The sequence below is a fragment of the Bacillus rossius genome, chromosome 16, assembly GCF_032445375.1.
Source record: "Bacillus rossius redtenbacheri isolate Brsri chromosome 16, Brsri_v3, whole genome shotgun sequence".
NCBI classification, from domain to species: Eukaryota; Metazoa; Arthropoda; class Insecta; order Phasmatodea; family Bacillidae; genus Bacillus; species Bacillus rossius.
Window position 1 is genome coordinate 24,437,153 of NC_086343.1, and position 26,913 is coordinate 24,464,065.

At 37.2% G+C, this 26,913-nt stretch overlaps 1 protein-coding gene across 1 annotated transcript in view; it reads left to right on the forward strand.

Moving 5' to 3' along the window:
- Window positions 1-26,913, forward strand: part of LOC134540055 (sodium- and chloride-dependent GABA transporter 2-like) — a 71,015-nt gene that overhangs the window by 7,320 nt on the left and 36,782 nt on the right. Inside the window, exon 2 of the mRNA XM_063382508.1 lies at window positions 18,766-19,072. Coding sequence (XP_063238578.1) covers window positions 18,775-19,072 — 298 coding nt within the window. The 5' untranslated portion in view covers window positions 18,766-18,774. The remainder of the gene's footprint in view (window positions 1-18,765; window positions 19,073-26,913) is intronic.

Genomic DNA, 26,913 nt, shown 5'->3' on the forward strand with positions numbered 1-26,913 from the left:
CGTTAAAAATATTGCGTCTAAAATTCCTGATTGATGGTTTCACGATGAAACCTTGCAACATAATAATGTTACATCAGCACAGCGACGTATCTGGTTACAATCGTGATCGACTGACGTTCTACGGATTTAGTTACCACAATTTGGCATCACTGACTGACAGACAGGGTGTGTGTTGCGTCATCGTGGCAACAATGCCAGTGTTCTTTTCCGTCGGAAACCAGACACACGCATTTGATCTGGCGGAGTGAGGTAGAGCGTCATAAGTGGTATGTAGTCTGTGTGTGTCGTCTTAAAATGTGAAAGAACACTGGGTAAAAATTATCTAAGAGTCTTCTTTATTTTTTTTTTTTGGATTTCTTCCTAACTTATGTTACTTATTTTTGAACATGAACTCACATTAATCATTTTGAAGTATTAACAAAATATTCAGAAATTAGTTAAGTCTACAGCAAGGATTTTCTACATAAGCGGTTCCCAACCTGTGGGTCTCCACCCACTAGTGGGTCGCGGAATGGTTACAGGTGTGTCGCGACTCCGATCCTAAAACTATCAGAAACCATCGAATAAACCATCAGAAAATATAAGAAAAATCGAAACAAGTCGAATTGTGTGCAAACACATATCTATTGTTAAATAAGTAACTATTTTGCTACAAAGTGCTTATATTTTGTCATCCATTTTCAAATCAGAACACAATTTTTTATTATCAATAATCAATCGGTTTCTTCAAAAAAGCACATATATATGCAATATTTGATGGTAAATCATATATACATAAGGAAGGGATACGATACAAATAAGGTTTTTTACTCCACCATGGACCGATGGACCGTGGAGGTATTCCTATAAGGAAAGGTGGGTCGCCAGCTGAAAAATGTTGGGAACCACTGCTCTACACGCCTCCACGCACATGTTTATTCTATTTACAACAGAACTCAGAACTCAAGGAGTCGGAATATTGCGCAGTTCCTACCAAGATACAGTTATCTGGTACTACCTAGAACACTTTATTTATTTTAAGTTGAGACGTCCGTCAATTCAATAACACGTAACAGTACACGCCGTGGCACGTGCTTCAATGGTCCAGTGATTTTGCACAGAAAAACATTTTCTCAATTTTTTTTTCCAAAAGATACCTCTGGAAACCATTTTGCCATGGACAGAAAGAAAGATATTGATACTTTGTTCAACACGTGGCTATGGTTATTTTTGCACATATAAAATACGTTTTCCAATATAATACTGAGTATTTCTGACGGAAATTGGGGTAAATATGTAGAGTAGCGGTATTTGCGAGAAAAAAAAGCTAAAAATCAGAAAATACTTTTATTATATGCTCTTTCACTTCTTTTTTTCAAAACAACCGGCGGAGAAATTCCAAATACTTTAGGAGATATAGAATTTTTTAATTTTCATAGTTGGGCGATATTTGTTAAAAAAAATTGAAATATTCCGAAAATACTTTTATTCTATGTTCTTTAACTTCCTCTTTTCATTAAACCCGGCGGAGATAAGAAATTCCAAACACTTTAGGAGATATCGAATTTTTAAATTTTCATCACAATACATGTGCATTCATGCGGCCACCATAGTATCTTGTTTACGAATTTGATTTTTTTTTTTCACGACGTAGGTGAACGAATACATCATTTTCTACTAATGGCAAAGGAATTGTACCCGCCTCTAACTTAGGTGAGTTTTTTAACGTTTCAAATTTTAATGTTTTATTTTTGTTATTTTGATATTGTTGCGCAAGTAATAAGTAAAAAAAAAATTACGTGAGTTCCTACTGTTCATCCTTTGTCCCGGCTTGTTTGGTCAGGTCAGTTACATTATAAATACTTTAAAATATACAACAATTTAAATGAATTCACATTATTTTTAATGTCCACTTAGTTTGAAAGTATTTATAATGTAACTGACCTGACCTAATCGACCATTTTAGTTCCTACTGTTCATCCTTTGTCTCGGTTTGTTTGGTCAGGTCAGTTACATTATAAATATTTTAAAACTAAACAACCATTAAAATTAATTCACATTATTTGTAATGTCGGCTTAGTTTGAAAGTATTAATAATGTAACTGACCTGACCTAATCGACCATTTTATAATTTACGCATTCACGAACACACGGCAAAATAACAAAACTGCTTCGGTCGAATGGTTGCACAGGTCTTGTTTTGCAAAATTAAAAAATTCGATATCTCCTAAAGTATTTGGAATTTCTTATCTCCGCCGGTTGTTTTGAAAAGAGGAAGTGAAAGAGCATATAATAAAAGTATTTTCGGATTTTTAGCATTTTTTTTTTCGCAAATACCGCTACTCTACATATTTACCGAAATTGGAACATTATTTAATATTTTAATTGATGTATTATTTTACTAAACCATGGAAAAGATAACCACTTAATACAGCTTAGTTTACAATTTGAAGCATGTAAGTTTCGGTGGCGTAGTGTTGTTGGTAGCGGTCGTGGTTTGCAACGGATAACTTTTAATGTGGTTCAAAACCTCGTCACTACAAAAACTTCTTTACTATTTTAAATAACAGATTACTGGATTATACATATTGTGCTTTTAGATAATAGTATTATTAATACATTTAGTTTATTGCATTTTTATAATATTATTAAATACATAGCTCAGACATTTATTATTTCATACTAGGTAGATGAATTTTTTTTACTTAAAACAAAATTAAATGTTCAGAAGTAATTTAAACAAAAAAATAAATAATTTATTAGGAAACGGTTGTCCATAAATTATTAATGAATAAACTAACACTTCCTAGAAACCCACACCTATTAGCTTAAATCAAAATGCGAGATTGTTTTCCTTCACTTTAGGTTTGAGTTTATTATGCGAACTATGCGAGTTTCTTTGTCTCACTGAGTTACAAAAATTGTTAGTTACAATTTTCAAAGTAAGTAGTGAAATAAGTAAGTAATCAAGTAACATATATAAAATATGCGTATCGGTAGCACTATATCTGAAACTCAAAATTTAGGGAAAATTGCAAAAGATTTCATGATTGAGAAATTCACGGGCAGAAACTCAAATGCTCACCAGTGGATTAAAGATTTGAACAAAGAATGTGAACGTTTCCTAATCAAAGAAGACAAAAAGAAAATAGAAATTTTAAAACATTTCTTAGAATACTCCAGTGTAGTTTGGTACAACTGCATGCAAATGAAACTTACAGTGGAATCGGACTGGAACAAATGGGATAAAAATTTTTGTGAGACATTTGCAAACAAAGGATGGTCACCCATCAGATATGCTGACTTAGAATAAACATCAATGACTTCCCGAATATATTGATTTTCATAGCAGGATATTGAAATTATTTAGTACTGTTGTTCTTCAACACGCTATATTGGATATATATTTTAGAAGCAGCCAATATCTACTCAAATTCACTTTAATAGTAAAGTCATGTAATAAATAAAAAAATGAGCCATATCTAGAGACACTTGAGAGATAAAACAATACTTATCGATTTTATTTTAACTGCAGCCAATATCTATTCAAAATCTACTTTAATAGTAAATTGATGTAATAACTAACAAGGTTTTTTACATTGTTATAAAATTTCTTTAATACGTTGATAAAGAAGTATCACTTTAAATTATAAATAAACCAAACTAAAGAGTAGAAAATAAATAATAGTTTAAAAAAAACTAAAAACACGCTTTATATAGAAAACCAAATAAAAAAATAAATTTTAATAAATTTTAATTAAGAATAGTGTACAATTTTTAAATAAATATAAATTAATAATAGTGTATATAAGAAAATAAATGTATTTTATTTAAAAAAAAAACAGCGTGGGGTGTATGGTGCCAATAGTTATAAATATTTTATTGACTTATATGAGTAGACGGATTGTCATTTCGATAATATATTAAAAAGCACCCCACACTTTTTTTAAACATAAAATACATTTTTTTCTTATACACACTATTATTAATTTATATTTATTAAATTTTTTTACACTATTCTTCATTCAAATTTATTAAAATTTATTTTCTATTTTTTGTTTGGTTTTCTGTATAAAGCTTGTTTTTTTTTAGTTTTTTAAACTATTATCTATTTTACTACTACAATGAAATTAATACAATTAATACTGTGAATTAGCTACATTAACTTTCTGAATAATGTAATATTATAAATATAACATACATTAAAGCAAACTCAATTTTCCATGTATCCTTTAAATTTTATATTACTAGATTTTAAAGCTAACCTACAATAAAAAATACAATCTCTTTAAATTCAAAATTGCTGTGCATTTGTTTTTAAATACTAAAAAATCTTTATCTTTTTTTGCAAATGAAATATAGGAGATAAAATATATAGAAAGATCTTTTACCAGATTTCATAATTTTTAATATAAACAGCTGCAATTTTTATATATATTTTTCTCTGTATTTTGTTAAATTGACTTTTTAATCTTTCCCCGATATGCTTGTTTTAGTCGGCAAATGCTTTGTCTGGTTTTCTGTTATAGTGTGTATGGAGTTAAAAATTCCTTCTCTTGTTATAAAAACTTTCTTGCCCACTTTTGTACCAATTTTTGTAGTAATTTATTTTAATCAAAAGTTATTTATGGATTTTGATCTCGATACATCCCTAGAATTCGTTGTTCTGCCACCATTATTTTCAACAGATATTCACCAAATGTAATATAATGGGTATAAAAAGTCGCACCAGTGATAATAATTACAGTGAGAGATTGTTACACAAGTTATATATACACTTAGTGAAAATCTGTTGAAAATATTAATGACACAACAATAAATCCATTGAAGGTATCATGTTACAATTTCACAAAGAGCCCTTAATTAATAATGATGAATGTAACATTTAAAAAAAAACACGTGAGAGAGTCTTTCAGTACTCGCCAGATATGTCTTAAGATCTAACCTTGATAACGACCAAATTCACATATTCTCATGTTGCAAATACATTTATAATACGAAAATCGGACACGAAATTTAACGTACAATTCTTTTAAATAATGCTGAGCGTAATAAATGTAAACGCAACTCATGTTTCAACTACATTATTTCTGGACGCGTATCACAAGTGATTACCGCACCCGCCGCTAGAATTCGTTGCCGGAGCAGCTATGACTATCGAATCACTTGATTAGCAGACCGAAATTTTAAACTATATAAAGAAACTGCTCCTATAACTGCGGAAAAAAAATACTTAAATAAATACTAAACCCCGGCTTTGGACTTGATTTTCAAAAAGGTATTAAACTAAATACTACCCATCTTGTTAAAAATTTATGAAACCGTTAATTTTATAAAGTTTCACCTTGGCTTTGTGAACTTCGGTTCTCGCCATCCACTACAGATGGCAGCACCGTGGTTACACATTGCAGTCCCACGTGACTCAATGTCCATTCACGAGATTACTCCTACCAAATGCCGTATACCGAGAGCTAAGATATTACACATTAAAAAACACATTACGCGTGAGATAAGGTTTTTTTTTTGGGGGGGGGGGGGAGGAGAGGCATAAATTTGTCTCAGAGGGGTCCCTGGATTCCGTAATTTTTAATATAAACAGCTGCAATTTTTATATATATTTTTCTCTGTATTTTGTTAAATTGACTTTTTAATCTTTCCCCGATATGCTTGTTTTAGTCGGCAAATGCTTTGTCTGGTTTTCTGTTATAGTGTGTATGGAGTTAAAAATTCCTTCTCTTGTTATAAAAACTTTCTTGCCCACTTTTGTACCAATGGGTCTAACAGAAGTTACAGCAGAAAATGGGCATATTGTGTGGTGGGCTTTACTTCCCGCAGGACTGGAATCGAACTGGAGACCATCTTCAGGAGACTTTGACGAATGGCGATCACGGAATCCAGGGACCCCTCTGAGACAAATTTATGCCTCTCCTCCCCCCCCCCCAAAAAAAAAAACCTTATCTCACGCGTAATGTGTTTTTTAATGTGTAATATCTTAGCTCTCGGTATACGGCATTTGGTAGGAGTAATCTCGTGAATGGACATTGAGTCACGTGGGACTGCAATGTGTAACCACGGTGCTGCCATCTGTAGTGGATGGCGAGAACCGAAGTTCACAAAGCCAAGGTGAAACTTTATAAAATTAACGGTTTCATAAATTTTTAACAAGATGGGTAGTATTTAGTTTAATACCTTTTTGAAAATCAAGTCCAAAGCCGGGGTTTAGTATTTATTTAAGTATTTTTTTTCCGCAGTTATAGGAGCAGTTTCTTTATATAGTTTAAAATTTCGGTCTGCTAATCAAGTGATTCGATAGTCATAGCTGCTCCGGCAACGAATTCTAGCGGCGGGTGCGGTAATCACTTGTGATACGCGTCCAGAAATAATGTAGTTGAAACATGAGTTGCGTTTACATTTATTACGCTCAGCATTATTTAAAAGAATTGTACGTTAAATTTCGTGTCCGATTTTCGTATTATAAATGTATTTGCAACATGAGAATATGTGAATTTGGTCGTTATCAAGGTTAGATCTTAAGACATATCTGGCGAGTACTGAAAGACTCTCTCACGTGTTTTTTTTTAAATGTTACATTCATCATTATTAATTAAGGGCTCTTTGTGAAATTGTAACATGATACCTTCAATGGATTTATTGTTGTGTCATTAATATTTTCAACAGATTTTCACTAAGTGTATATATAACTTGTGTAACAATCTCTCACTGTAATTATTATCACTGGTGCGACTTTTTATACCCATTATATTACATTTGGTGAATATCTGTTGAAAATAATGGTGGCAGAACAACGAATTCTAGGGATGTATCGAGATCAAAATCCATAAATAACTTTTGATTAAAATAAATGACTACAAAAGTTAAAAAAAAAATCATCATGGCGAGTGAGAACGAGCCTTTTGGAAAAGATATGGGGGGGGGGGGGGGAGGAAACCATAATACGCCGTTTCGTTTCAAAGCCACAACATTATTCTACATTATTATTTTCAAACTTTGGCTTCATCAAAACATAGTATATAATTTAGTGGAACACCGGAGGTTAATGCTAGCTGACTGCTACGAATAGTTAACCCCCTTTAAAGTCATTGGCGCAAGGAATTTTATATTATTCATATTTTTGGAATTAATATAATTATAACAATACTTTGCATAGACCAGGGGCTGGCCACGTCTGCATAACGACATGGTAACTGTGTGAACCCATTTTCTTTTTATTCAGATAATTGTTTGTGCCACATTGGCTATACCCCCCAAAACATCGGATGAAGAGTAGTGTTTGCATTGTGGAAGCAATTTTAAATGAGTTTCTTTATGAAAGTGACCGTTTTATCGACGGAGATTTAATTCATTCTTACTAAACATCATCAGACATTATCAGTAATCTTTTTCGCAACTGTTTTGGGCTGAACATTATGACGATGGTGAGGTTAAAAAGTGGCTTCAAATACGTCTCAGCATGCCGTCTCATGACTTTTTTTCCTACCCCATGGCATCTACACTAGTTATGGGCTTTGCAAAACTCTTATGTAAGCTGTATGCTTCGACTAAAGCCCACTTTCAATATAAATCGATTAAAAAAAGTAATGGCACAAAAATACTGCTTAAACTAGGCCTGAGCGAAAACTATTTTTTTTTAAAGCGTAGCTAACATAAAATAGAATGTTTTAAAAATTCTCGAAGACGAATCGAATTGCGAATATTATTCTCGGCGAAGCTGTATTACATTTTTATACGAAATACAGTATTTTTCGTTTAGCTTTTGTAATGTTTGACCTGATTAAGTGATTAACCAATTGGGCCCTTTAATAACATCATTCAATAAAACATTATATCACGAGCATGCCTAATATTAATACTGAGAATTAAATAAATACAAAGGGAGTGCCTTCTTTGGTTGTATTTATTTTAAGTAACCAACTTCACCCAAGCAAAGCATATACAATACATATAAAACTTAGCATTTTCACGAGAAAATCTGAGGCTTGCACATCAGACGCGAAGCTTCATATAAGACGAACAGAAAAATTCATCGGCGAAGTCACATTGAAAATCGAAAAAGAGCTCCGGTTGATTCGCTTGGTGCAGTTCCTAACTGAAACCAACATGTCGTCTCTAGACTGTTTGTTCGTCCCCCCCGGGAGGAACAAAAAGTGATGGCGGGGGGAGGGGGGTGAAAAGGGACGTGCTTGGCACAGCTGCTGGCGATGCCCCGGAGCCAGGCACGGACCGTCTTATCAATACTCGACTGCAGAGCAGTGACGTCACGCTACGACCACCTGCCCCACACTGTACATTCACGGACTCTTCCACCGAGATTTCACCTGTAACAAAACACCAGTTCTCCGTAATTACAGCGTCAAAACTACTCCGTATTCTGATTTTCGAATTGTGTGCGTCATTAAAAAAAAAAAAAAAATTGGTTGTCTGTAAAGTCGGTTTACGGACGATAGTTTAACGTGACAACGTCATAACAAAACATTGGTGAAATTATTGCATACTTTTATGAATAAAATTGAATCATTTTAATTTTAATAATAAAAGAATAAATACTTTGAATTATATACTAGTAATCAGATTTTTAAAATGCAACAATAATTATCCTTTATTGCCGAAATTGTTGTTGCAATAAACAATGAAAACCACATTAACTTTTCACTTCACTTTATAACCAGTCGACGAAACAGTTCACGTGTAGATGTAAGTTGTGTGCTGCCGCTGTCTTTCTTCTCCTCGGACGCATAGGCCAATCGAGTGGATGAGAGATAGATGCGGCGCAAGCGTACAATGAGCGTAACGGGAAACAGCGTAACGGAACAATGTGCGTAACGGGGCTACAATTATTAAGCGTTACGAAAATCAGATGGCGTGAGGGGAATTGTTAAGCGCGTGGTGGGGGAACCAGTAGAGGAGGAGAGTGCGTCAGCGGCGACGCCACTCCAACGCATGCGCTAGCGGTCCAATGGGAAGACTGCAAGGAAGGGGGGATAGGTACGTAGCGGAGCATGCTACATGCTAGTTATAACGGCAGGACGGGGAGACAGCAGGGGAGAGGTAGAAATGACGCAGCAGTGATGTTACGGAATTATCGTAACGCTGCTTGTGATTGTTGTATGTGAAGCTTAATTTTACGATATAAATATAGAATAAAAATAACATAAAAATGAATAAACAGTTTTAACATACAATAATTTTTTAAATATGTGTGGTGTTTGAGTATCTCATAACCTCAGCTATTCAAAGCACTTTCACTGTTATAGTCATTGTAACTAATTATTGTTTAATTAAAAATAATTTTCAAAACAATACGTATACATTGTTTTTGAATTCTATTTAAAAATGAGAGCTTTGTTATCTCAAAGTTTTGAATCTGAAAACAGTATCTAGTAACTGAAAGCAGTTTAATTCTTAATGTATTTGGAGCTCAAGGGCAGACCAGGGATGTAACAACTGGGCTATACCTTAATCCAAGACTAACACAAATGTATTACACTTAAAACGCTTCATGCACGTCGGAATGTTCGCGTCTAAGGGAACCGAATAGCCCGCGAATTAACATGAATTATTCGCGGAGGTGCGTGCAGATTAAAATTGTAGCCTTATATTCACAAACCCCCAATCAGTCCCGTACACATCCGAAGGTGGCGGTCGGGAATAATAATAAAAAAAAAAACACAATTTTCAGAGATTTAGCACTATATCACGAGATTTCAGAGTAATTCAAACGTATCTGTCGAAACACAGCCAACTTTTCATTTCAGTTAAAATCATCTAGATATTTTTATACCTCCTACAGGAGTTAAAAAAAAAAAAAAAAAAAAAAAAATTAAAACCAATTTTTACGAGACTTTATTTACACGTTTTTTTGAATTGGACATACGCCATTGCTGCTTACATCGTATGCCATAGATGATACAGTTTATAGAAGTTACTTTGTCGTACAGTTTAACCAGCAATGGCGTATTAAAAAAAATCATTTTTATTTATCCAACACACCTAACCTATACTACATTTTACTTAAAAACTAATTTGAGCTAGTCCTTCAGTAGGTACTTGCCACAGATGTGTAACATCTAACCTCGGTAACGAGAAATTTCACGTGTTTTCATGTTGCCAATACACTTATGATACGAAATTCGAACACGAAATCTAACGTAGAATTCTTTGAAATAATGCCAAGCGTGATAAATATACACGCAAATTGTGTTTTTTTAACTACGTACATTTCTTGACGCACATTACAGGTAGATTCCGCATCCACCGCTAGAATTCGCTGCCGGAGCAGCTACGTCGACTATTGAAACATTATATTTGCAGTGCGAGAAGGTAAAACTATTTATAATGAAACGGCTCCAATTAAAACGAAAAAAAAAAAAAACCTGGAAAAAATACTAAACCCCGGCTTTCGACCTGATTTTCAACAAGGAATTTCATCAAAAATACTGCCCATCCTGTTAAATTTGATAGGCAGTTAATACTATAAAGTTTACCTTTGTCTTTGTGAACTTTTGTTCCGCGCCATCCACCACACCGTGGTTGTTACACATTTCCGTTCTTTGTCTTACGTAGCATTCGCGAAAATTACTCCCACCAAATGCCGCATACAAAATAGCTGAGATGTCGCACGGCAAAAAAAAAAAAAAAAGAAGAAGGCTAGCTGAGATAGCACGAACGTGTATTATTCGGGCGTCTTGTCTTGGGTCCGATGAACCTCACGTTTCGCCGGATGAAGTGCGTGGGCGTCTGGCCAGCGGGGCCAAGGGAGGGGGTGCGCTGCACCTAATTGGCTATTCATTGTGGATGCGAGGGGCGTGTTGGATGAGTGGCCATGTGGGGAGGGGTGGGAGTAATGGCTCTAACTCATCCATCAGAGTCTTCTCCGAGCGGCGGTCACAGCATCGGCCGCCTTCGGGCTGTGATGTCTCCCGCTGCGCGCCGCACACGTCCGACGACAGAGCCACGAGGTAAGCTCGGACAGGGGCGCAGCCAGGGGGGGGGGGGGGGTTAAGGGTTCAAACCCCCCCTCCCCCCTTAGCACCAAATCTTTAATTAATTTCTTATTCATCACTCAAACAAATTTCATATTAAAATTAATAAAAATTTTACCATTTCAATATTTAAATTTAAGTACCGAAAACTGCTAAAATAGCACTATTTTACACCTTAAAATCCAAATTTTCCCGGGGGAGGACCCCCCGAACCCCCCACTTTAATACGAGAGTGGGGGGGATGCTTCTTAGCACCCCCCATACACAAATCCTGGCTACGCCACTGAGCTCGGAAACTGTGGTGATAGGTGCGTCGCTCGCTGGTGCTCCTAGCGCGGTGTCGCCTCTAAGCGCACGGCATCTGAGCGGCAACCGTGTCGTTATCTGGCGGAGAAACGGAGATGAAGGTGTAATGCAAGTAACTCGGGCGCTTTTAAGAATCCCCACAGAGTGTTTCATGCCTGAAAGTTTGTTCCGAAAACTCGCGTTTTGGCCACTTTCAAACCTTCTTAAAACACAAGTTTAAAAACGAAATACGTGAACAGAAACCACTCAGCCGACCTCAGCGTAAAACTGACCCTGTGGCGTGGTTCAATCTGAGATTCTTAACACACCGCAAAGTGCCAAGATACGCGTCAGAGTGTGCCGCAGACTGTCAAGGTCATCACAGCAGTTGCGCTACCCGTGGTCCCGGGCGCCAGGTCGAAGCCTCGGGGCGACGGAATGTCACCCCACAAACTCCAAGTTTTGAGATGAATCTGTCAGGTGTTGAAGGATTTGCTATGCTGTAGTAGAGCTAGGAAGCTTGGTTTAAAATAAAGATGGATCCAGGTCGTGGTTCGAGTCTTTGTGAATCTGTGGGATGATTAAACTTTATGAAAAATTTTAGTTGAGCGAATTTGAATAAATTAAAAAAAAATAATTTGGCTGGGGAATTATTGACTATATTTTATCTGGAGCATTGTTTGAGATATTTAGTTCTGTTTTTTTTTTTTTACTTTTCCTACAGTGTTGTTGAGTAGTGGGGTTTTTAATCATTGAAAACTTCCCCCTTTTTCCACCGGGAGCGGGAGTGAGGCCTGGGTAGGGGACGATGCCCCTCGAACCACGGCTGGCTATCTGGCTCGGATCAGTTGCTACAGTGCGGACAGCACATTCAGCGACCAGTGCGTAGTCGGAACTGATACCGTCATCACTGCCGGTAGCGAGCCGCCCCTGTCCGCACGCCTGTCCTCGGCATCGAACCAGGGGACTCGCTAAGAGTCCCAGGCCGCGGAGTGCCGCCCATCACCTCTTGGTCTGTGTCTGTGTGTGTGCGTTTGTGTCGTGTTTTAGGTGTAAATGGTTCTGGTGTCTGTGACAGGGGGGTGTCTGGTTGGCCTTGCGGCTGTGGTGGAATGGCGGTGGTCGGTGTTGAGGGTGAATGTTGCGCTCCCGAGGACCACCAGGGACGCTCCCAGAAGGCGGATGGCCCGCCAGCCGGTCACGGCGCTGGGCGCTGTCAGTCGGCGCCTCGGTGATTGTCTTGTAGTTGCGCTGGAGTGGTCTGTGTCCGTCGGCGGAGTCCTCCTTGGGGCCTTTAGGGCAGGGGGCGGGAGGGGGACGTCTAGAGGCCGTCCCAGATTCCGTCTAGAGACCGGGTCTGGGCCTAAGCAACTACCCTCCCCCCCTCCCCTGGGAGACACAACTTGCGCTCCTCTGGCATATGTCTGGGACGGCTGGCCATGACAACGTAAGCCGCCCCGTTGGTCAGAGTCCCAATCAGAACCTGCCTCCTTCCCTATTATTGGTGCGCTGGGAAGAGCGCCGCAAACGAAGCTGTGTGCTACATACAAGCTCAGGTCTTTTCGCCTCGCTTTGCCGTCGCGGTTTGGTCAACACTGAATTTAACGATCGTTGCTGTTCATTTCGTTTTCACTTTTGTCATTTTGTGATAGAAGTTTGACTGCTGTGGTTTTCTTTTTCATTCGCTAGTCGATCTCGTTTTGCTTTGTGTTAATTATTAATGTCCAAAAATGAATACTTAAAACACGTTTTGGTTGTAACGCACTACTATTATTTCGTAATTTTGGAAATAAGTCTTGTACTTTACTATCTCGTAACTTTACGGAGTTTTTATTATTTAACAAATTCAGTCGTGTTTAAAAGAAACCACAGTTTTGTGTGACCTAATTCGAGTTTGTGTTTTTTTTTTCCAGCGACTAAAACCTAAATTGACAACGAAACAAAACACTTTGAAATATAAGTTTCACATACCGCTGAGCTGCCAGGAATGTTTTTCAATAATATTTGCTCAAACATTCTGTATGGCAATTTAGTGAAAATTACTTTGGCTCTGAGTGTTTGCGTGAGACCTTACTGGCAGTTCGCTCATTCTCAGCTCGGCTGGAACAGATTACTTTGTTGGATGAGTTCCATTCTTGTTCTTTTCCACTTTCCTCCCCCTTCTCTTTCATCGATAAGTTCCTATTGTTCTCTATCCACTCCAGAACCTTTTCAGAGCTTCTCCTTTGTCTATTTTCGTCTCTTTTTTAAAGCGTCTCTTTATCTTACATGGGCGCAAGAATCATTGAGGCCCAACGTATCCCCATCAGAAATCTTTGACTACCGTAAACAAGTTTTCTTCTAGTTCTACATGAAAACTGGGCAACAGTTTTATTTACCCCTTACTTTATTGACAGCTGTTTAATTACATTTTTTTTACAGGACCAATCAAATATAAAGAAAGGAAACTACCAGTTAATATTTTATGGTCAACTAGATTGGTAACAATAAAAGTTTTTATTTCTTTGGTAAATATAAAATGTATGTTTTGAGACACTGTGGTTCAAATTTATTTATGGGGCTTGAAGCTTGGTGCATTATGGCTTGTCTCTCGTGAAGCTTTGGCCATTTGTAGTGCTCGTGTTGAGGTAGTAGCAGCGTGTTATTATGTTACATACGGTTGCGTATGATGCCGGCCACTCGGTTATATATTCCGCTGTAGTGTGGGTACTGTGTTGCACACTACAGTCATGTCAGTATTGTGTATACTGCTGTTTGCGTTGTATTGGCGGTGTACTGGATTCTGATCCAGCAGTCAACCAACCCACTCCAGCCACGTAAAACACAAGTACTGCAACAGCAATAATAATCAACAAAAACCACGCACAATTGCCTAAGAGTGAGACAGGGATACTTATCTACAATGAACAAAATACTGATGTTTTTAAAATGGATATTTTTTTATATGGCTCCTGAATTATACGTTTTCCAAAGTAAACAAATACCAAAGCTATCAGGGTAGCTTGCAAAACACACGACCGACGAAACAATAACAATGGATAGTTGACAGCTAACAGTGTAAACAAGACTTGCTCAGGCTGTAAACAAAACACTATAGTTAAGTCCTTCAATAAACAAGGCTAAGTAGTCTGTGCCAGACGAATGCAAAAACAGTTCTAGTTTTTGATATTATAGATTTCGCTGGCTAGCAATAACCCAGTAGTAGGCAGAAAATCTATTCAAAGGACCACTAGGCCAAACTAGACTGATATTCGCTGTGTTAATGAACAATAGGTTTTTTTTTTTTTTTTTTTTACAAAACGTTAGTTGGACACAGATCGTCGTTAGGGAAAATTATATATGGTTTATGACCTCCAATGGCGTAACAAGAAATTGTTACCTGCGGTGCGCCGTGGTGGAAACAACTGCCAGCAGTAGGACGGCCGGTGTAGCGACTTACTTACGGCTATTGTTGCGTCGCACTCACACACACGCACAGTATTCTTAACGCAGCCCACCCTACCCTGTATCGAATGTTTGGCTGCAAGATGCTGCACGTCCCTAGGCCTACAACGAAGGCAGTTGCCATTTCAACATTTCTAAGATCACCAAGTCCAAATTGGTGGCTAAATATACTTATCGCTGAGTGTCGCAGGTTCATTCCGTGGAGGCACGAGGAACTCTCTGAAGAAACAAGAATCTGGCGTTTGTATACCGGCGCCGGCGTACCGACGCTTTGTTGTAATTGGTCCAGATTTGGCGCCTAACCTAACAATTGCAATAAACAACAATCTAAAAATAAAAGTTACGCAGTGGTGCATACACTACAACACACGTAGTAATTACTGATGTATTATAATTTTTTTTAAAATAAAAATGCTCTTAATAATTAATATGAAAATACTTGCCGCGGCTTTCTGATTCCGGTTATTTGAAAATTGTTCTATGGAGTACTGTGTCTCCAAGATGCTCTTAAAACCTAAACAATGAAAAAATGGAGCATAGTTAATGGCAGACACGAACACGGGCGGGGGGGGGGGGGGGGGGGGGGGGGGGGGGGGAGAGAGAGAGAGAGAGAGAGAGAGAGAACAGTTCATGATGTTTATGTTATTAAAGTTTATATTTATTATATTTAACTTCATGTGAGCCGTGTATCAGCACAAAACTTCAAAAACTTTGGACATTTTTGGTCAATTACGCTTGCAGGCTCTGACGGGTCAGAATTCACTGCTATGTATGTGCTTGTGTATGTGACAAATCGTACATATATGTTTACTATAAGTTTGAAAATTTTTCGTTGAATCTGTTCAGATGTATTTGTTGATATCATAACACACACACACACACACACATATATATATATATATATATATATATGCATATACATATATATGTGTATATATATATAAGTGTATATATAAAAGTATATATACATATATAAGTATATATAAATATATATGGGTACATTGAAACCAGTCAAACAATTTAAGAATTTATTATAAAATTTTCAAAAGTTCTTGATAATTATTTCAGTGGTACAAAGAGGATTATCTATCAGCAACTTATTTATTTTTCAAAATATTTTTATTTCAATATAGTAAATGTCTGCAAATAAAAGGTTCTGATTCTCTACCATTACATAAAAACAGTCCTCATCTTCAGTTAAAAAATATGCGTGAGAATTAAAAATGATTTATCGTAGTATTTATTTAACAGGTTATTTTATTTAGAAACATTATATACGTTTCATGGCTTTAATATTGGCCAGATAAGTACAACTAAATCACAAGAGAAAAATAATGATGATTTTGAAATAAAAAAGGATACTAATTAAAATAATTGTATTAAACTCTAATTAAAAATAAAAACTTATTGAATAGTTGAGTTTGGTTCACGTTAAGTGAAAGTAGAAACTACAAGGCATGGACCCTTACCACACTCTTGTCAGTCAGTAAACCAACTTTCTCCCTGTTTATAATGACGCCGCTAAATGTTTTGTAATTACAATAATAATCACGACCAACAGCAAGTTGGACACATTTAAATATATACTCACCGTAGTTAATTAATTATTCTCAAGGACAGCACACAATGCGAAAACCAAATACTATAATAAAATACAGGTATGTTAAGTCTTAATATCTGCAATAAGATAAATATTAAGATAGGTTTTTCTAACGTATGTTACTTACTGCAGGTGGTGTAAATACACTAGTTTCAAGATGAGTCTTTTTTTTTTCTTCTGCACAGACGCTCCAGTTGAATATTGTGACCACACTAACTTATCATTTATGAATGAATAATTATTTTATAATTTTATAAAAATTTTCAGGTTCCAAAAGTCTAAACGTTTATTGATGCACTGCTTTAAAAAAAAAAAAAAAACTTACATTGAATAGGACACCCATTTGAAAGAATGGCTAACATACATTTACAGGTATAACTTTGTCAGGTCAGCAAATGTACATATTTATTAAATTTAATTTAGCCCAAAGAATGAATCAGTTCAGAGGAAACCTAAAACCACTAACAGCCTTATTTTAAATATTCTACATATAATTCGTATAGAATATTCGAATGTTGCCATATTTATACTGGAATAATATCCAACAACATTCTAGCAGTTCCCAATTTTTTTAAAATCAAAGTTTGTTACCATTTTTTAAAACCTTTTCGTTAAAGCTCAGAGCCACAAAAATACGTATCTTCAGGCTATAAAAGTGTGACTATCTGACTGCATTATTACAATCATAATCGTTATTAAAAGTTATTTCAACACCGGACATATACATTTCACCGAATAAAATATTTTCTGCAGCCAAAAACTATTCCATTTAGTCACCTTGTTAAATTATGTGCCATGTAAAAGCCTTTCAAAATAAAATTTTCAATCATTCATCAAAAAAAAGTTATTATGTTTCGAACGGGTTAAATTTAAGATGGCATCTTTTAATTTCCAATCACAGCCCTCCGCTACTTTCTCTTCCCTGCTTGCTACCAGCAGTGTGTCCACGTTGCCGAGATAGCACGTGTCATAAATAGACTAATAGCTTGCTTGCTTGCTTTTGTGAGTTTTAATTTTCCAATAAATAAATAAAATAAAAGCTTGATTGTGTAAATACGTAAGAACGAAATAAATAAATATTATTGTAAAATTATATATATATATTTTTGGCTGGGGATTGTGATTGTAGGAATACTTAAAAAAATTTGGTTGTCTGTAAAGTCGGTTTACGGATGATATTTTAACGTGACGTCATAACAAGACATTAATGAAATGATTGCATACTTTTATGAATAAAATTGAATCATTTTTATTGAATTATCACTATTTTGTATGGATACAAAGAATGAGTGAAATGAAATCTATAATTTAATTTATAAATTTACTTTTATTTGCACTCATTAATTCAAGTATGTTTATTACTTTAACGCAGAGATTATTATAACTATAACTTTTATACATGTTTGCTATTTAACTTCTTCCAATCTGTGTTATTCTGTTAAGGATAGGACGATGATAGGAAAAGTAGGAAACGAATGGGAGTGTTTCAAGGGTGATGTGAAGGAAAATGTCTTACCCAACACCAAGATGCAGTCAAAAATAATATATTTGCGCCACGGACTCTGCAGCAATGCTAGGAGGAACGGGTTAGCAAAGAACAATGAAAATGTTACATTGAAATGCATGAAAACAGAATTACGCCACGGACTCGGTCGCAATGCTAGGAGGTTCAGGTTAGCAAAGATCAATATAAAAAGAGCGTAACGGGACACAGCGAAACGGGACAATGTGCGTAACGGGACACAGTTTTTCGTGCGTGCAGCCGGCGTTCATCGATTTATTAGACGTTATCACGTCAAAAAAATAATCTAATTATATTATATTATATTTTGTAAAATTGTGATTATATTGAATTGCTGATTAGTGTGATTGGGTGAATACGTAAAATAAGTAAAAAAAGTTTTTTTTAATGTATTGCAGGTTTGTGTAATTGTGTAAATACTAAACTTGCCCGTGAGTTTAAACATGGCCGTCGCAAGGATATATATATATTTTTTTTTGGGGGGGGGGGGGGGGATGCAATTGATTTAGTTGTTGAGGAAAAACCATCCCCTGGAAAAAAAAAAACCGGGCGGTGGGGGGCCCTCCCCCGGGAAAATTTGGGGTTTGAAGGTGCAAAAATGGTGGTTTTTAGGCATTTTTCTTTCCTAGATATTCTAATTATAGTTGGTTGCAATATATATATTTTATTTTTTATAAAAAAAAAAACATTTTCAGAGAACAAATTTGTAAAAACACAGTGCTCACATCACCACGATTGGACTAAATGCACCATGCGCAACATATGGGTCGAATCACAGAAATCATATTTTTAACATAACTACGAAACTAAATACATTATTGGAGGGGACGAAATTGAAGACTTATTATTGGGGAGGACGTGTCCCCCCCCCTTCCCCCGGTTGCGACGCCTGTGAGTTTAAGCAGTGTAACGGCAGTGTGTGTTGTGGGTTGCAGACGCGCGCCATGTCGGAGAAGCTGTACTACTGGGGCGAGGAGAAGGCCGCGGCGGACGGCGACCCGGAGGAGACGTTCATCGAGTTCTCCGCCAAGCCGCAGGCCGCCGGCTGCGGCGGCGGCGCGTCGAGCGCGCTTCCCGCCCCCCCGGCGCCGCCTCCGCCGCCCCCGGCGCTGGACGGCGAGGAGGCGGACGAGCGCGGCGGCTGGGACAACAAGCTGGACTTCCTGTTCTCGTGCATCAGCGTGTCCGTGGGGCTGGGCAACGTGTGGCGCTTCCCCTACCTCTGCTACCGCAACGGCGGAGGTATCGAGCTCTCGACCACGCACCCGCGCGCGGCGTTCACCGAGGTCTTTGAATATATATACTGTATAGAAGTCGCCAGCCAAGGTTAAAATTTATAATACGGTTTTGAGGTAGTTGGTTAATTCACCGCCGCAATCGCCACCATCTCTAGGGCATCGACTTGTGGTGGTCCCTAGCGGACAAGTGTCGAACTCTTCAAACACCCCTTCCCCCCTCCCATTGAACGAACTTGAGCTGCAGTGAATGATTGGTGGGGGGTGTGGGGAATGACAGCGGGTGACAGTGCTGCGCTCTAACGTGTAAATAAGAACTAAGACGATACAGGGCGTTACGGCAGCGCACTGCAGCGGTGAAGTTCCCAAGCTGCTCATCATACGCTTCTGAAAAACGTAGAGTAAATCCTATCCACTCGCGACTTCTATACAGTATATATATTCAAAGCCGAGGTGGAGCCAGACGCCCGAGCTGTGAATACGAGGTTCATTCCCCGTCGCTCACACTTGTTCCACACAATGGCGGCTCCAGGATGACTTTTTCGGGAGGGGCTATCGCACAAAGAAAGGTCGTAGTTGCAAAAAATGAAAGTGGTCAGATATTGGCCTTGGAATATTATTTACAAATTACAGGTTTCAAATACAGAACATTAGTAGCTCCTTGCAACTTTTGATGAGATAAAAGTTCAACATATGAAATTAAATATATAAGTAAACATAAATACACACTAATCAATAAAATTGGTCTCGGGAGGGGCTATCGCCCCCACCGCCCCCCTTCTGGAGCCGAGCTTGGTTCGACAGAACACAAGAGGTTTGTTTCACTGCAGGCGTTTTTTGATATCAGTTTGCTTCTATCCACCAGCGAAGATGGAACCCATGGACCGTGCGTTTTTACTTGAAAGTATCACGAGTAGCCTACCTACGAGAAAAACATAAAATATAATATAAATGATAAAGATCTCTGAGAAAGATCTCTCTTAAGGTAATTTTTTTACTTGCATACCCCACAGGCACCTGTTTTCAAATTCAAGACTAATTTTTCTACGTCAATGGTTATGAACTGTTGATAACCTTCAACAAGAAAGTGGAGTCACGATTAAATGCGAAAAATCAAACTGGTCGGAACGACCAGCTAGTTCAGACGTGTTCGTGCGTAAATCTACGGAGGCGGTTGCAGGCAGTGCGAACACTTCCATTTCATTCGCAATGCTGGATTGTTCTGGCGAACTCTTCACAACCTCTTTCCGTCGGAACACGCATCCGTTGTGACCGTAGCCTGAGGTATTCCTGCGCTTGTGATTGGCGGCCGTCTGCACGAGAGGCAAGGCAGGGCCAATCAGAACGCGCTTGCGTCCACAGGAGACGAGCGCATGAGAGAAAAGCAACCAATCCCGAATCACACGCGATGCCACGTGAAGCAACACTCGGCTAGTCTCGAGATCTTTTCGCGAAAAAAATACATGACCTCAGTCACGAACATATAAGATGTTCTTGTTGTAATTAAAAATAAACACCATTTCGCGGAAAAGATATACACTTTAACCTTTTTGGAGCAGTGTTTTAAGTGTCACTCACCTAACCTCACCAACCTTTCACTTTGGTGACGATCACTTTGATGTGCTAAAATCTACCGCCATGCCGCGGAAGATAATAAAAAAAGTTGCAATTTATTAATGTAACGTATTGACTATTTAAAAAATAGATAACCCAAAGATGCGAGAACGCGGATAACTTGTGCGTCTGTCTCCACGTCAGTGAATCTTTAGTTTCTCCTGTCCAATTACTGCTTATCTTAAAGTCGCCGAATCAGGTGGACCACCTCAGCAATTGTAGATTAGTTTTATTTGGTGCTTTAAGTGTCGTCGACAGCGATGTCATTTGAGACATGGAGAGTGAGTGGAAAAAATATTCCGCTTGAAAAATCTTCTAGGAAAATTAAACCAAATATTTTACTGGAAAAATTATCCTTTCTTTATTAGGTACCAAAATAGATTTATATAATTAAAGATAGTTTGATATATGTTTCACACTAATTTATTTACACTAATTCTTGCCCTTTGTTGACGGGAATGATGGATTTTAAAGGGGTTTGGGAGGGGATGGAGATGAGATGGGGAGATATATCCACACCATCTTCAGTCGAATGAAAACCTTGCTTTGTTTTGTTTTATAAATTATTTTATTTATCAGAAGTAGATTACAAATGAAGCCAAAAAATACAATAACATTAGTAGTAAATAAATAAACACTGTGCATACACACAGCTGCAATGCCAGACTCTTTTTCCATTGTCTCTTCTTGCAGTACATGTCACGAATAAATATACAATGGATACCATAGCACACAGGATTGTTCCTTTGCTTTACTTCAATGTTGTTTGCTTCGTTGCAGCGCCACTTGGCCAGTTTTTCCACGCAGCGCAGGGTCGTTTCGAAGCGGGGAAGTTGTGCGGTTTTGCGGCGTCGGACGAGGCGAGATTGTGTCGTATTCCCGGCGGGCGGGAAAATGGCTTCCCCGCGGGTCTTGTCTTGCGTGCCACAGAGGCTGGTGGGTGTTGCGGGGGATAAGGCCGGAGAAGGGCAACAGAGCAACAGAGGTGGACTCATAAACAAGGAGGAGGGGAAAATTCCACGGCTGGCGACAATCGATACCTATCTCTCCCGCCTCCCCACCATCGAATTGACGTAGTCGATACATAATGACATAACACAGAAGCGCTGAGGTTAAGGCCCTGTCACACCGTCAAAACATCTGACAATAGATATGGAAGGGTATTGTTGGGCGGAAAATAGCTTCCAATTTTCTCCATTCAAATAAATTTGAACAGATAACCTCAAATACGTTTTTAAATCACGTCACTCTATCGTTTATTTTTGGTCTGAGCTATCTCAAACTTTTCAATTTTAATCTCATGTTGAAATCAAATTATGCATCACATTGCTAGATGAAATTTTGAAGTTGTTACCGGTATATGAGTTTGGTTCATTTTATACTAATATCTCTCTTTTAAGGAAGTATGATCATTTTGAATCATATTCAGGACTTTAGTGTTTGATCTTCTTGAGTGTTGGTCCTAAATCACTTCACAAATTGCAATAATGTTTCTAATTTGGGGTTTGTATTTTTGTTTTCGGTTTAAAAATGTACGTTACCTATTTTAAAAATTATATATATTGTCACGATCCACCTTCAGAGGGGGGGGGGGGGCGAGAATCGTAGCTCTTTACATAGAAACAACTCGCTTGGCATCAACTAGTCTTAACTTCATAAAATACTTTACTGTACCTAGGATCATAGGTTCGTCATCCCGTACAGGATGTCTGGTGAGAGCTGAACTAAGGAGATTTTGCAAAATAACATAATACTTAATTAAAATTATTTTATTCTTAAAGTCAAATACTCAACATCATTTTAAAGAACATTTAAATAGCGGGATTACAATTTAAAACAATAATCTCTTTACTTCCTTAACGATTGAACGACCTTACAAGAGAGAGAATGAGAGAACTTCACTAAACACTTCCCTAGTCCTTCCGAATACCTCAAATCATAATTAATACTTAAAATTAAAACAAAGATAAGTCCATACTCACATTTTCCGAAAAGCCTTTCTTGATCGATTACTTTAAAAAAATAACGTAGGGGCCTCTCCTGCCCTTGAAATCCCGAACGAACATTACATTTTAAAAACTATGACGCGTGACCCCTGACGAGGGCCATAGCCTCCGCCCGAAAGCTTGACGACTACATTATGACCTAACTTAAATTAAACGACTCGTGGCCTCTGGCGTCGACCATAGCTTCCGCCCGAAAGCTTGAATTCCTACATCACGAACGAACTAACAACTCGTGACCACAGGTGAGACGCATAGCCTCCGCCTGAGTGAGCCCCGAGTCACCACTCACTTGCGCTTAAATTCGCGCGCCCTGCCGCGCCTACCATAACAAAAGCTCGTTATTGAAGTCAAATTTACTAAACAACTAACTAGAACACCTGGGAAGACTACCCCCCCTCTACCCCAATGTGCAGGCCACACCGCGCGGCTTGTTACGACAGCGCGCCCCAGTAACTGCGGCCCGTGGCTGCGCCAGCGCGCGGCCAAACAAACAAACAAAATTCTGCAAGCCCGCAGCGCGCCGCGCCGGCCCCGTGCCCCAATTACATGGTCACGCCACTTGCGCTGACGAGTGAACAGAGCAGCCAGCCCAGAGTCCCGTCAGTAAAGTCCCTAAATTTGATTTCAACAACCCTGCAAAATTTCAACCCGCGACATAACCCTCCCCTCACAGAGCTCGAGCCCCATCGAGCTACCTCAAAATTACAAATTGTCTTTTTCCATTAAACCATAACTATAAATTCCTCATTTCACAAAAATAATAATTTTCTTAGTTCCTTGCTGTCTGAACATACATCTAGATTCTGCATAAGATTTATTTTAAAACAACAAGTATTCATAAAATTAAATGTAAAACTTTTATCTGGTTTGTTCTCACAGGAACCTTCAGAGGCTCGAGTTCTCAATTCTAAAAAAATTGTTCTGTTAGTGAAGCTCTCTTTACAAATTAAATTACTGTTCTTAGTTTCTCAGTATTCGTTAAACAATGTGCAAATTCTTGATAATTATTATTATTTTTTTTTTTTCGGTTTCCGTTTATTACCATACTTCTTTCGTTCTTCAAAAAAAATTAAGTGTCCTTACAGTGTTTCAATTAATTAAACTCTTATCTCGTGAAGGTTGGTGCAACTCCTCGAAGTCAGTGTTGTCGAGAAGAGTAGCTCCCTGGGCTGGCCATCAGCAAACACCACTCAACTCCAACAGCTACTGGACTGGCTTCCAGGGCAGCTCACAACTTCTCCCCACATCTGCTTCGGAGTTGTGCCATCCTCATCACGAACAGATTACAATTCTGAAACATCATCAACAGGCATTACCATCACGCCTGACAAATACAAAACTAACTACTAAACTGCAATCGATGGGCAAGGATGCAAACACACAAAAAAATAAAATTAATTAATTCAACTGCTAACATAAATTATCCCACCCTTAGCATAATCTAATCAGGCAAATAATTTGATAGGAAAAACTTAAGGAAGGGAAACATGACCTCCAATGATTTTCCCTACCTCTTGAGTCTTGATCTTCTCTATACAGCAAATAGTCCCCACGAAGTAACTGGGTTGAAGGTCAGTTCACATGACCCACCCATAACCTCTTCTACTCTTCTTTTCTTCTGGGGGCAACCACAATGCCCACCAATCTCTCTCCATGGTGCCGAACCAGCTATCCCATGAGAGTAAACAACGTAGTCAATAGGAGCGCAGAGGGGAAACACCAATCTCTGGCTTGTCGAGTCATAAAACTGCTTTATCTTCTTCTTCTTCTGAGTAAAAATATCTGACTAACCTTGCTTCTATTCTTCCAAACAGTAAAAGTTCATCAGGTATCTTCATGAAAGAAACATTCTAACTAATAATTCTTCATTTTTCTTCTTCTTTATTTCTGTTAGTTGTAATAGAAGGCCATGTTAGGGAGGTTATAGGGAAAAAGAGTGGCCAATTCCCACCCCATCACCCACCTAGATCATGACTAATTAACTTTTAAACTTTCTATTTCAAACAAATAAAAAAAAAACATTTTTTTTTATTCAAACTTTTAAACTATAATTACTTTTACTTCATAACCTCAAAAGCTAATCAATAATTCTAAATGAAATTGTGATTTACTGCATCCTTGTTCCATCCGATCTGTTTGTTTATAACCTTTTTTTGTAAAGTATAAAATTTTCAAACATTACTAATTCAAAAAAAAATTAAATTCTGGTGTCCTTTGAGTTACAATTAACTTTACTATTTCTTAGCTTGAAATAATTTAAGTTTTCAGAACTATTTCATTGTCTAATTCACAACACTTAAAAATCAACTCAAAACAACAAATCATCAAAATCAATAAGATCATCTGACCTACCTATCAGTACTGTGAACTTGAACTGTTCGTACACATTTATAATAAGCTATTGTATTTAAATTCCAACCTAAATAAGGTTTAAAAAAAACTACTAATCCCTCTGTAAATTAAGAAAATTAACTTTAAAAATTAAACTTAAGGTATTAGTTCTTTTTGACAGCTACCACAACTCACTAGTTCCATTACATTACTATAACCTAAAAAGTTCTGTAAATAATGTTTATAACAAAAAAAAACTCCAGTTACTGTCTTCCATAAAAAAAAATAAAACTTTACATGACCTTATTAATCTCCACTTGTAAGTCCATGGCTGCCAGCTTTCTCTTCTCTTGAATCTTCAGTCTTGGCTCTTGTTTCAGTGATCTTGTATCTTGTCTCTCGAACTCTTGTCATCTTGTAAACTGGACTGCTGCTCAGCTCATCTTAAGGAATCTGTAACAGTTTCAAAAATACATGTTAATTTAAATTACATAATTCCTGTTCTTTGGTCCTAAAAAAAAATTGTATTATTAGTACACATTACCCTGAAACAACATTATTATTCATTGTTTATTACTTAAAAAAAATGCTTTACCATAAAATCCTTTTTTGTTCTTTTCATTAGGCCTATTTATTTTCCTTCTTCTTAATTAAATTCTGCTTCAAATGTTAATCCTAACTTAAGACCTACCATCTATTTATTATTCATTACCTACATTATTTATGTTACCCTAAAATTCCCATAAGTTTCTAATACTTCCTATCAAAGACATTCTCTCTAAAAAAAAATTTACTTGTGACTCTTAACTTAACAAACTTAAAAAAAACTTTTACACTAGACTTAACTTATTATTCATTCTTAGTTACTAAATTTCTATATGTAAACTTTAGTACTTACAAACAAAAACTGCCTATTTCTCTCTACCTCTTAATCTCTTTCAATTATTACAATAATAATGTTACCTTGCATCTTTAAACTTTCTTCTTTTCAATTAAATTAGACATCTCATAACAATAAAAATTCTGCCTATACTCTTCTTATGGGTGTACAAACCAACAACAAAATTTCAAATTCTCAAGTTTCCTTATATTTAAATTATGCAATGCACATAACCTCTGTGGTGCCTGTACCCTTTTAGGCCTACCACCTTCTCCTCTCACAGCATGACAACTCTTATTCCTCGGGGTCTGTATTCACTGTTACAAATCAAATATCTCAAAAAAATTAAAAACAAATTTATTATTTTAAGAAAACAAAAATTTACATTGAATTTACTATGGAGCCTGGAAATCTTAATGTCTCACAGCAGCTAACATGACTAAATCCCATGGAACCCCAGGTTTACCTAACCTGTGCCCAAAAATTTAAGCATACCAGGCTTTCCCTGCACTGGTTTTACAGCATCACACACTATTTAGGGCCCCTGATCTGCCATCAGTCCCAAGGAGTTTTCCCACAACCCCTCTCTACACAAGCGCCTACCGCATTCCTCTCAATTGGCTATCGGTTTTACGGCATTCTTTTGGGATCCGACCATCAAGTTAGGGCTAATCGAACACTAAACCTCCATACTTCCAAACTAATGTAAATCAATTAAATTTTCTCTGTAAATTCTAAAAATCAAAAAAAATTATTCCAACATGCCAAAGAAACTTCCAAAAAAAATTCATAATCTTATCTTCAAACCATTAAAATAAAAATAAATAGATTACTCTGTTTTCTCCTTAATAACTGTAAACTGTCAACAAATATCATGTCGTAAATTTTAACTATGCTTACTGACTCTTAATCATAAAATCTCATTTGTCCTAATTAAAAACAACCGATTTCCTTAAAATCTCACTGTATCTCTCATACTCAAACTTCACTGGTTGAATATCTCAATAAATTCAAAAA